Source organism: Cricetulus griseus, chromosome 2 (assembly GCF_003668045.3).
Source record: "Cricetulus griseus strain 17A/GY chromosome 2, alternate assembly CriGri-PICRH-1.0, whole genome shotgun sequence".
Taxonomy (NCBI): domain Eukaryota; kingdom Metazoa; phylum Chordata; class Mammalia; order Rodentia; family Cricetidae; genus Cricetulus; species Cricetulus griseus.
In genome coordinates, this window is record NC_048595.1 from 98203223 (window position 1) to 98215456 (window position 12234).

Below are 12234 nucleotides of genomic sequence, written 5' to 3' on the forward strand. Positions count from 1 at the left end.
GCAGTGAGCCCAAAGCATATAATCAAGATATCGAATAGACATTTTTTATCTCAAATTATCTTGGAGATTTCAAAAGCAAACAAACAAACAAGTAACTGTCACACCTCTTCTTTCTTTAACAAAGAACCAAGGAGCTGGGGCAGATCTCCACCCTGCCTTGCCATGCCTACCCACAAAAAGAAGCAGTTTGCACACTTTCATTTGACTTCTTTGCAATGCAAACACTTAGGCCAGTGGAGAGGTGGGTAGGTACATCATTCCTTGGTTAAGCTCAGCCTGAGGATTCCCACTGTCTGGGGTTGCCTCTGTTCCAGTTCATGTGAGCTCAGGCCTTTTCAGAAGCAAATCACAAAAATCCAAGGTCTGGATGCTCTACAAAGGATATTTGGGCCTCAAAGGTCTTTGGAGAAATTACAGAGATTTCGTTGCTATTATTGTCCGGTTACTTTAGTTTTGTTTGTTTACCCTTTATAATGAAAATAGTGAAAAAAATATACACTTCTTTCAGACACAGGTCACCAAGCTACAACAGCAATGCATGCTGGGGTTCCCACATGCACAGCAAGCAGAGTTATAACACACCTCAGTCAGAAGGCCACCATGGTGGCCCTTCTTGGGGAGAATGATACTGGATCTCACTGAATTGGTACCCCTGATCCTCCACAGTGTGAGTTTTACCTCCCAGAACATTTCTCAAGACAAAGGGTAGTGTTTAGTACTCTCTGATCCCCATCCTGTTGTCCCAGTTTATTATTTTATCCAGACCAGCACCCAAGTTCTACCCAGGAAGAAAGGTCCTGCAGCAGAGGCTGGCATGGGGCTTGCATGCAGAAAGCCGGGGTTCGATCCTCAACATCCCATAAACTGCATGTGGTAACACACACCTGTCTCCTAGCACTGGGGAGGTGGGGCCAGGAAGATGGGAAGTTCAAGGTCCTGTGAGTTTGAGGCCCGCCTGGGCTACATGAGACTTGGTCTCAGACAAATAGATAAATAAAATGAAAAAGGTACAGGTGAAATATTTCTGGACTCTTCTCTGTTTTGTCAAATTGTAGCTTCCTCCTAAGTTGGGAGTCTCCTGTGTTTGTAGCCTTGCTTCTCATGCCCCGCTCATCCTCATCCCAGAAGGGTGTACACACAGGGACCTGCACAGGCTTGTAAGTGGCTGGGGAGCAGATTGCCTCTGCCTCCCAGGGTTCTTTGCCCAGACTAGATGCTCAGTGAGCAGATAGGGGCCAACTGTTACCTAAACACCCAGTTCTAGACCGTGGCTTAAAGTTATAAATACATTCATTGATCCCTTGGAGTTTAAGACTGACAGACGTACTAGTAGCACAGAAAAATCTGTTGGAAGCAGTCCTCCTTGGGAAAACGGCCCAATAACTCAGAAAGCAAACTTTGAAGTTCCTATATTTACTTAAAATTATCGAATCCTTTCCTGCCTGCTTCCCAGACTCAATTAAGCCCCTGGCATTCCTGAAGCAACACCGTGGTTTGGCTTCATAGATTTGCTGTGAATCTTAACTTGAACTCTGTCTGTCTCCACAGTAGGACTGCACTTCCTGAGGGTTCTGCATCTTCAGTCCCTCCTTCTCTGGCTGTGGGTCTTATCTATCACTGGGATATGCTCACGGAAGAGTGTACCCACAAAGCCAGGCCAGCCAGCTCCCAAAAAGGCACATACTACTCTCACTTAACTCTGCTTCTCATTTGTATTAATATTAAAATCACGAAACAGCGTTGAGTAGCAAATTTAAAAGCCAAAGCCTGCATGTCCTGACGTGATGTCTTAGTCTCTGCCCCTCCCTTCACTGTCATTTGTCCACCTGGTGGCTGGTTCTCAGAGTTACACAGTCTCTCATCTTACTGAGTATCTTCTGCACATCTGTCTTGCCCTTGGGAAGGTCCGAGCAGCGAAGGAAGCATTCATGTAAATTACAATGACACAAAAGAGAGAGATGTAGGTGTCACTCATACCAATGAAATCATATATATGCCAGACAGGCTGTTGTTAACAGAAAGAACACTTGAGAAGACAGTGACAGAATTAAAGACAAGCAAACATACTGGCATCTATTTAGTTCAAGTTTTGGCATACACTACCTTAGAGGACCGGGCCAATGTAGTATCCATCAAGTACACTACCCATAGTGCTTACTATGGAGTCCTGGCATAGTGAAGGTTTGATAAATATGCATTCTATGCCTGTTAAAGTTCTGTAGGCAGGTGTAAGACAGCAGACCATACTACAACCATAGCCAAAACGCTATTGCTGGTGCTATAAAGGAAAACAGGGCCTGCCAGTCACGGCACTCCTAAGGACAGCTTTGCTCTTTGATCACCGTGCAGTTTGGATGCTGGGAGACAGATGAGTACCTGAGAATGTCAACCGCTCGCTCACAGGACAGATCTTCAGCCGGCTCATTGTTCATTTGGAGAATCTGATCACCAGGGAACAGTTTACCGTGAGCAGAGCCTCCTGTTGGACAGAAAATAGGTAACTGCTCAGGCTACAGAAGCTGAGACAAGTCACAGTGTACCTTGGAATAGCAGCCTAGGTCCCTTGGGCACTGGCTCCTGTGGAGTGTCATTTTCCTCATTATAAGGAAAGGTAGCTATTCTCCATCAGTTTCAATAGATGGTGGAGACTGTCCACAGAAAGAAAACGTACGGAAGCGTCCAAAGCATCACAGCTGGCCAAGGGATTGTTCTATTCCCCCAAGGAATTGAGTGTGTGTACATTCCTACATATATAAATGGAAATTAACATATATTTAACCAGCCTCAAATCCAACACCAACACATAGCTCAAGCACGAAAGCAAGCACCAGGCTCTCCAGCCTGCTCCTCTCCTTCGGGCACTACATACACACTATAGCTGTATTTCACACAGTCTGTATTTCAGAGACCCAAGTGAAAACAAATCAATAGTTTCTATTACTCCCCTCCCCCCTCTCTCCTTTCCTCCCTCCCTCCTTCCCTCCCTCCCTCCCTCCCTCCCTCCCTCCCTCCCTCCCTCCCTCCCTCCAAGCTTGACAGCCTGGACATGCAGGATTCAAAGAGGAGGACCAGCTTATCCAAATACCTTCCCTGCCTCTGACACTGGCCTGGAAGCCACTGGAGTGGAGAGCCCTGGGCCAAGGCCAGTGGGAGCCTGGGGCTCAGAGTAGTGAATGCTCCCAGGGCCACTTCATTCTGGCACAAAAATCAGGTGAAAAGCCAGAGACAGAATGAGGTCAGAATTTTCCAGCTTCCCAGGTAGCATTTTCTGCCTTTTCTTACAGGCCACAGAGGGGGAGGAGAAGCTACTACTTACCCTAAGAGGCCAAGATTCTTTCATGTTTCCCCATCAGCCCCTACCTGCTGTGACAGCCACCACTGTGAGAGGAAGTGTCTCAGAAATGTGAAATCCATAGTTCTGGAGGAGGACATCTTTGTCTAGTATTACTGTGTGCCTCACTGTCGTGAGAGCCTGGGCTGGGTTCCCAGGTGGCCCATCAGCTGCAGCAACTTTAGCCCTAGAAAAGAAGGAGTAGGTTAAAAAAAAAAAAAAAAAAAAGAAAAAGCAGAACTCCAAAAGGTGGCTACCAACAGGGTCAGCCCCAGGGGTGTCAGAGAAAGATATGAGGCTAAGTAGACACCAGGCTTTTTCTTTCAGTCCTGAGGCTCAGGGTCTTGCCTGTGGTAGGTAAATCTTCAGCACTTGTCTTTGGGATATAAGGTATGGTTATAAGTCTGGACTGGCCTCAAACTTGATATCTTTCTCCCCCTGCTTTCCAAGTGTTCAGAGAGGTGACACAGCCCAGGTTCTAGACTACAGAGAATCAATGACCAGAAGGACAGACATTCCAGTAGGGAATACTGCCTGAGTAAAGAAGTAAAAACACGGGGAATGCAGGTGCATTAAACTCTGTTTAACGGTTTCATTTTGATTTTTTTGTGTGTGTCTGTGTATATCCATGTGTGTATGTGCACACATGTGTGGGGACTCATGGAGGCCAGAAGAGGGCACTGGATTCCCTGGAGCTGGAATTACAGGAGGTTGTGAGCTACATAACACAGGTACTGGGAACTAAATTCTGGTCCTCTGCAAGAGTAGCCAGTGCTTTAACCTCGGAGCCATCTCTCCAGACCCAGAGGAATTCTGCTTAGATGTTTGGCAATGGCTTATTTTATAGATGGATGTTCTTAGACGGTCTGTCTATTTTGCTTCATAATGCATTTTTTTTCTGCTAAGCTTTGTAACTGTAAGGATTTCTATATGAAATACCAGATAGCAAGGACTGTCTCTCTAAAAAATACATAATTCTTTCTACATCTAAAAGCAAATCCCCAAACTATTTTTCATCTGACTGCAGTAAATGATTTTTTTTTTGGTCCTAACATTCAGCGGTTCATTCTGAGGAAGGGCAGAGAATGATGAGCAGAGATGTTTATCATTGCTATAAACAAGAGGACTGTGGAGAAGTAACAGCTCCCTCAGGCCTCTGCAGTGACTGTCTGTAATTGATTCTTGTCTGTTTACTAAACACTGTCAGAATGCTGCCTGATGCAACAGGACCTTACCTATTGGACTCTGTCATTTATAATGACCTCAAAGTCCCACCAAGAATTGAGAAGTATTAAACACTGTCTCCCAGTGCCAGTTTTCTGGACCCCATGCATTATCTGTTGAGGAGCCCACTGATGGATGGGCACAGTATGATTCTGGAGAGACAACCCAAGACCCACTGTGCATGTGTTACCATGAGGGAGGATAAACAGAGAGACCTACTTCAAGAGAGACATAATTCAGGAAATCAAGAAAAAATGTGCTGGCTTAAATCCATAGCTGATCTGGATTTAAAAACTCAAACTTTATGCCAATCATAGTGAGTACACCTATAATCCCAGCTCTCGGGAGGCTGAGGCAGGAGGGGCTCAAGTTAACATACAGCCTGAGCTACATGCAACCACTCTGCTTCAAAACAAAAACAAAAATGCCAGGCCCAGCAGCCCACGCCCTCAATGTCAGCATTTGAGAAGCAGAGGCAGGAGGATCAGGAGTTCAAGACCATAATGGGCTACTTGAGACTCTGTCTCAGAAAAATTTTAAATTATGTGTCCTGTGTGCATATCTCTGTGTATATACACACACCTTCAAGTATCCCTGGGGTCAGAAGAAGAAGCTGGATCCCTTGGAGTTAGATTTGCATGTACCTGTGAGCCACCCAAATGTGGGTGCTGAGAACCAAACTCCAGTCTACTGCAAGAGCAACAAGTGCTCTTAACCACTGAGCCATCTCTCCAGGCTTTAAAGCTATAAAGTGGCTACAAAACACATTTGTCATTCTCTGCTGGAAAGCTGAGACAGGAAGATAGTGGAGCCTAGGAGTTCAAGGTCATCCTGAGCAACACAGGAAGACATGCACATACAAACATACAAACATACATACATACATACATACATACACACACACATATGCATGTAGGCACACACAACCACCCAGACTATAAAAGGTCTTTCTAAATATAAGTAATATACTTTACACTGGAAATAAAATTCAATAATTAAGGGCTGGAGATACAGCTTAGTGGGGAAAGAACAAGGACCTGAATTCAGCTCCCCAGGATGCATATAAAGCCAGGCAGCATAAACCCTGATAACCCTTCAACCCAAGAACTGGAGAGGTGGAGAAGAACAGATTCCTGGTACTTGCTAGCCAGCCAGTCTAGCCTAAAGTTCAGTGAGAGACACTGCATCAAAAAACAAGAGTAATAATGAAGGCAATACCAGATGTCAACTTCTGGTTCCACACGCACACATGCAAACACACACATGCATGAAAACACACACATGCACATAAACACACACAGAGAGAAAGCTCTCAACATTTGGAGCTAGAGAGATGGCTCAGCAGTTAAGAGCACTGGCTACTTTTGCAAAAGAGGACCCAGGTTCAGTTCCTAGAACCCATATGGCAGCTCATAACTGTCTGTGACCAGTCAGTTCCAGGGAATGTGATGCCCTCTGGCCTTTGCTGACCCTAGTCATACACACAGTGAACATATATACAGATATATGTTCATACACATAAAATTCATACATTCATACACATAAAATATTCATACACATAAAATAACCTTAAAAAATCATCTGTGTTTTCTAAAAAGCAAAGGATAGTTATGCCTATTTAATGTAACAAAAGAAAGCTTAGAACATTTAACCAGGGATGAAAATGGTAAGAGAAATAAGCATAGAGAATGGGCAAGTATCACCTTTCTTCATTTTCATTTAAGTGTGTGTGTGCGCGCATGTATATGTGTGTGTATATGTGTGTGTGTGTATGTATATGTATGTGTGTGTGGTGTGTATGTATGTGTGTATATGTATATGTATATGTATGTGTGTATGTATATGCATGTGTGTGTATGTATATGTGTGTATGTATATGTGTGTATGCATATGTATATGTATGTGTGTGTGGTGTGTATGTGTATGTATGTATATGTATGTGTGTATGTATATGTATGTGTGTGTAGGTATATGTGTGTATGTACATGTATATGTATGTGTGTGTGGTGTGTACGTGTATGTATGTATATGTATGTGTATGTATATGTATGTATGTGTGTGTATGCATATGTATATGTATGTGTGTATGTATATGTATGTGTGTGTAGGTATATGTGTGTATGTATATGTATGTGTGTGTATGTATATGTGTGTGTATGTATATGTGTGTATGCATATGTATATGTATGTGTGTGTGGTGTGTATGTATATGTGTGTATGTATATGTGTGTATGCATATGTATATGTATGTGTGTGTGGTGTGTATGTGTATGTATGTATATGTATGTGTATGTATATGTATGTGTGTATGCATATGTATATGTGTGTATGTATATGTGTGTGTATGTATATGTGTGTGTGTTCATTCACTGAATACACATGGAGGTAAGAAGACAGTTTTGTGGGGTCGGTTCTCTTCTTCCATCTTTACTCGGTTCTGAGGCTTGAACCCAAGCAGGAAGGCTCTCAGGGCAAACACTTTTTATATACTGAGTCATCTCTCTGACCCCCAGTTTTTTCCAGGGCTACAAAAGAAATCATTGGTGCTGCAGGATAAAGCAAAACACAGGCACAGAAAGACTCCAACAACTCATTAAAAACAGATTAGTTGAAGGTATATTCAGTGCCAGGCATTGTTAATGAACTAATGCTAGGCAGTCAGAAAACAGCACCAGAGGACTCAACTAACAAAATTAGTGGCGTGTTCTCATTAACTTAGGGTCAGAGAGGGTTACTGAAGGTGGAAGACGAAACTGTCATTGAAGGCATAAAAGAAAGCAAACCCGGTATGGGTCAGACTGGGTTCCTGGGGTTGGGTGGGGAATTAAATGTAGAAAAACAAAAGTGCCAGATTAAAACATAGATTTAATGCCATATGGCTTAGGAATTCTTTCAGATTAAAAAATAAATTTAGAAACTTAAATCCAGGCATGGTGGCACATGCCTGTAATTCCAGTGCTTGGGAGGTAGAGGAAGATAGATTTGGGTCTGGCTTGGGCTACCTGAGACCCTGTCTCAAAAATCCAAAAGAAGAAAACAAAATTCAGTCTTTCATGGGAATAATAATAGCAGTAGTAGTAACAGCAGGAAGATAGCCATCAACAAAGGCGTGCTGAATATATTTTTATACATAACTTACCTGGCCCTCATGATAAACACATGAGGTATTTTTGCTTTTATAAAGAGAACAATCTCTAAGCTATGACTGGGAATCCCTAAGGATGAGCTAGTGGTTGTTTTGCGTGCGCATATGTGCTCACACACACCCCACACAACTCACAGAACACAAGTAAACTCTGCCCCCATGTCCCCCATCCCCAGTCTTCAAGTGCTGGCAGATCTACTGGCCTATGCCCCTTCCCAGACCTTCACTCTAGCCTGAGCACCCCACCTACATTAGCTTTAACCTTCTTTAGCTTTCCACTCTTCCAACTAACCCTGCACGAAGTCATCAGCACAAGCCAAGTCCAGTTGAAATGTCTTCTCCTCCTCAGATTCCTGGCTTAAAGACCGCAGAGCACCTGAACCTTTGAAAGCCATTTAACACAAATATCATGACTCTACTTCCATGGAAGTAGAAACCAACCTGTGTATTTCTCACAGCATCAAGTGAAAATTCTAATTCGTAGGAAGCATCAGAAGTCTTCAACATGTAACTGACAGGGCTTACTGGGTGTATAAATGAGCAAAATACTATAGATATGCAGCACGATACTGCTCATTAGTTAGTTGTGACATTCCTTAAGGTAATGATCTGATAAAACCAATGAATTAGCAAGAAATATAAATGTATATAAAATCACTGGTCACTAGCAATATGAATATGTTAGATAACGCAATGCTGCTCATTTTCCTTTACGTTTGCTTGATTTGGGTGTCGCTCAGCTCTATGACTACTGTTCTACTCAGGACTCATTTTTGCCATGTCCGAGAGCTCAGTAAATAGTATCCTGAGGGTGACAGCAATTTCCCAGGCTAATTCCCGGAAGTCCTGTCTGATATTCCCTTGCTCTCACCCCTGACACCAAAAAGATCTCTAAAGAGTCCATTTCTTCCCATCTCCACAGCGACCATTCTATTTCAGTCCTGTGGCAGACTTCTGCCAACAGGCTCTTAACCAGTTGCCCCACTTTTCATCCTTCTCTGTCTTGTTCCTGTGTCTCCCCTGATGGACCTAATTTAGACTTGTAAATATGGCTCAATACAGCCCCTGGCCATCACTCCAGCCTCCAAGACCAAGTCATCTATTCTTTGTTACTTTGGATCCATCCAAACTGGTCTTTGAGCTCTCCAAACATGATAGACTATAGGCAAGCTCTTTCTTTTCTGCCTGGAAACCACACACACACACACACACACACACTGTGCTCTCCTTTTCAACATATCCAACCATGCACTCTACCTGTCCAACTCCTATTCAGTCTTAAGATTTGGGTAGTAAATTCCCATCTGTTTAATGTGGGCAAAAACCAGAAGTCTCCCTCTTCCCCCCTTATTTTTCATAGTGTGTGTATATGCAGGTCACAGGACAATTGGGTTCTCTCTTCTTGTTTCTGTCACCAAGCTGGCCCTCAAGCTTCAGCCAGTTCTCCTGTCTCTGCCTCCCATTTCACAAGGCATCCTGGGATGACAAGTAGGTACCACTGCACTGGGCTTCTTCACAGAGTTTCCAGGGATCAAGCTCAGGTCATCAGGTTCTTTTACCCACTGAGCCATCTCCCTGGCACCTCTGTTTGTTTTTCTGAGCATGTCTTATGAGGTTTGAGCCCAGACTGTCTTCAAACTCCCTATGTACTGAGGATGAGCTTGTGCTCTCTGCTTATTTCTACCTCCTGAATGCTGGGATTATAGGCCTACACCATCACACCCAGCTACTATCCTATTTCAAACAGACCTCATATGTATAATGGCCAATGCAAACTGTAGTCCTCTCTAGACTGTAGTTTGCATTGCTGGAGCTGAACCTTTCTCAATCCACATGAGAAACTGAGAGCCAGCTGAAGTCTCAGTAACTGTCTGAAGAATAAAAGAAAGAACATACACTCCTACCATGGGTTTCAACAGAATCCATTTCGACACTTTCCAAATGAGTGGGCTTCAATTATCTGACACTTTCCCTTTGGAGGGTGTACTCTTTAACAATGGTAAACAAGGCCTCACTGTGTTCATTAATCCCTGGGTAGCGTCAGCGACTTTGGCTCAAAGTCTGGAGTTGACATTTTCCTCAAAGGCCACGTCTAGCTTTCGCTTGGAAAGGGATTATCTAAGTACATGACCAAACTGGCCTCTCTCGCAGAGAACATTTAATATTTGACAGTGGCTGACAGAAATGACTTCCATAACAAAATGTCCTTTTCTGAGACGTCTTTTAAATAGTAAACTAAACGGTAATCCAAAAATATCTATCACTGTGGTAATGCCTGGTACACGCCAACCATAAATCTGAGGTCATTTCTGTGAGCTTACACCCAAAGAGCAGAAGATGCATTGTTATATTAATCAAATTCCCATCAGATAACTGGATTTACCCCTAAGGTAGGAGCAGACAAAACACATTCAATTTATCACAAACAGTTTGTAGAGCAAATGCTAAACCTTATGGGTCATAAGTTCACAATGAGCTGATCAATAACACTGAAAAGAAAAATGCCAGGTGGAAACAGATTATACTTCAGATATCCTCTGGCCTTCTCTCTGTTCTTCCGAGCCCGGGGAAGCATATTTTACCTCTATGCAGAATCACTCTAGTATTCCAGAAGCTCTCAGAGAAGCAGCTTAAATCTATGTTTAAACACTTTATTATGTTTAGCTTGAGTAATTTTAAAATCAGAATCTGGTATAAACCAGATTTTGTAATTTGAAATGTATTCAGAAAAAGCTGGAATAGAGGCAAGTCTGGATCCGAAAGGTAGTTAGCATGTTGTCAAGTCAGGGGAATATTCCTGTACTATGAAAGTATGTGGGAGCAGTCAATGTAGATATTGTGAGAATAACACCCCCACTATTGAGGGGAGAACTTCCATTATTACTATTTCTTATTTTTGTGGTTCATGGGATGGAGCCCAGGGCCTTACACACACTGGGAATGTGTTCTTTTACTATATTACATCCGCAGGCCTGTTATTACTTTAAACACATGATTCAGAGGTAGACAAGGTTGTACAAGCTTGCAATCCCAACACTTGGGAGGCTGGGGCAGAAGCTCCCAAGTTTTCAGCCAACCTGGACAACACAATGAGTTCGCAGCCAGCCTGATAGCATGCCAAAAAAAAAAAAAAAAAAAAAAATTCAAGCAGAGAGTTTGGGAAATAGTGTAGATAAAATGTAAAATGTAATTTATAGATTTAATTCAGGAGCCTTCCAGACTGTTCTCAAACCTTTCAACTTTTGCTCACAGGTCAAGAAGCAATAAAAAAAAAATCTGGTAGCTGCAAGGATATTTATCACTAGGAATATGAGAAAGGGCAAACCAAGCTGCATCTATTTTATGGTAAGTGACTATTTATAATGGGATGAACAAATAAACATAGAAAGTCTGTAAAAACCAGTAGAAAGGGCTTCTGACTATTGAGATGCCATGTGTTTACATGTGTGCACATATGTGTAATACACTTGGTTCTAGGAGTCATGCTAGGTTGAAAGAAGTCTTTTTTGAGCTTAAAGATAAAGCTAATCTTGCTCTCATCTCCAAAGATTAGGAAATTCAGTCAATTCCATGCTTGTTTTAATAAGCAAGTGAAATTATTCTGCATGGCAGAGATGGCAACTGAGCGTGAGAGCACTGAGAACGAAGCCTGGTTTAGCAGGAAATGAGATGTATGATGCAATTAATCTAAGTAATTTTTTTTAATCTAATTAATTTTAACACAGCCATATAAAGCAGGCAGTAAGGTCAACGTCCTAGGAACCAATCCCATCTCCCACTTCAGGATGCAGCAAGAGCCCCTCAGTTAAGTGGGGAAAGACACAATGATGGTGACTCACGACTGCTTAGGAAAAACAAAAATTAAGCTATATCTTTATATCCTAGATTACATTAAAATAAGTTCCACATTGAAGAACTAAATATAGAATAATAGATTGTCTTAAACTATGCTGAATTAAAAACTAAACTTTCATTAGGTCAAGATTTTTAAAAGAATTTCTTTGCATGTGTGTTTGAATATGGAGGCCAGAGGTTGATGTGGGTGCCTTCCTGGATCATATTACACCTTGGCTTTTTTCGTTTTGAAATAATAAAGTTTTGCCTCTATATGATACATATTTAGGGAGTACTGACACACCTATATACATCATATGATGTTCAAATCAAGATTATTTATCTTTCTTCTCCATGAGAATATTCAAAATCCTTTTTTGAGACAGTCATTTTTAATTTTTTTTTAATGGGATCTCTCGCTGAACCTGGAGCTCACTGATTGGGTAAACTGGCTGTCAATGAGCTCTAGGGATGCACCACTGCTGGAGTTATAGACACATCCTGCTGCACCCAGCTTTTACATGGGTGCTGGGGACCTGAACTGTGGTCCCTGGACTGTCACAGCAGGCACTTCATTGATTAAGCCACCCCTCTAGCCCCAGGTCAAGATTATTTTAAATTTAGAAGCAATAAAGAAACTCATCAAGGAAAAGAAGTCCATTTAACTATACAAAAATAGTAACATTTGTTGGAAAAAAGG

General features: G+C 42.3%; 1 protein-coding gene across 1 annotated transcript in view; it reads right to left on the bottom strand.

Annotated features, from left to right (window-relative positions):
- Positions 1–12234, bottom strand: part of Frmpd1 (FERM and PDZ domain containing 1) — a 53370-nt gene that overhangs the window by 36009 nt on the left and 5127 nt on the right. Inside the window, exons 2-3 of the mRNA XM_027403179.2 lie at positions 3361–3518; positions 2377–2479 (exon numbers count right to left, since the gene is read on the bottom strand). Coding sequence (XP_027258980.1) covers positions 2377–2479; positions 3361–3518 — 261 coding nt within the window. The remainder of the gene's footprint in view (positions 1–2376; positions 2480–3360; positions 3519–12234) is intronic.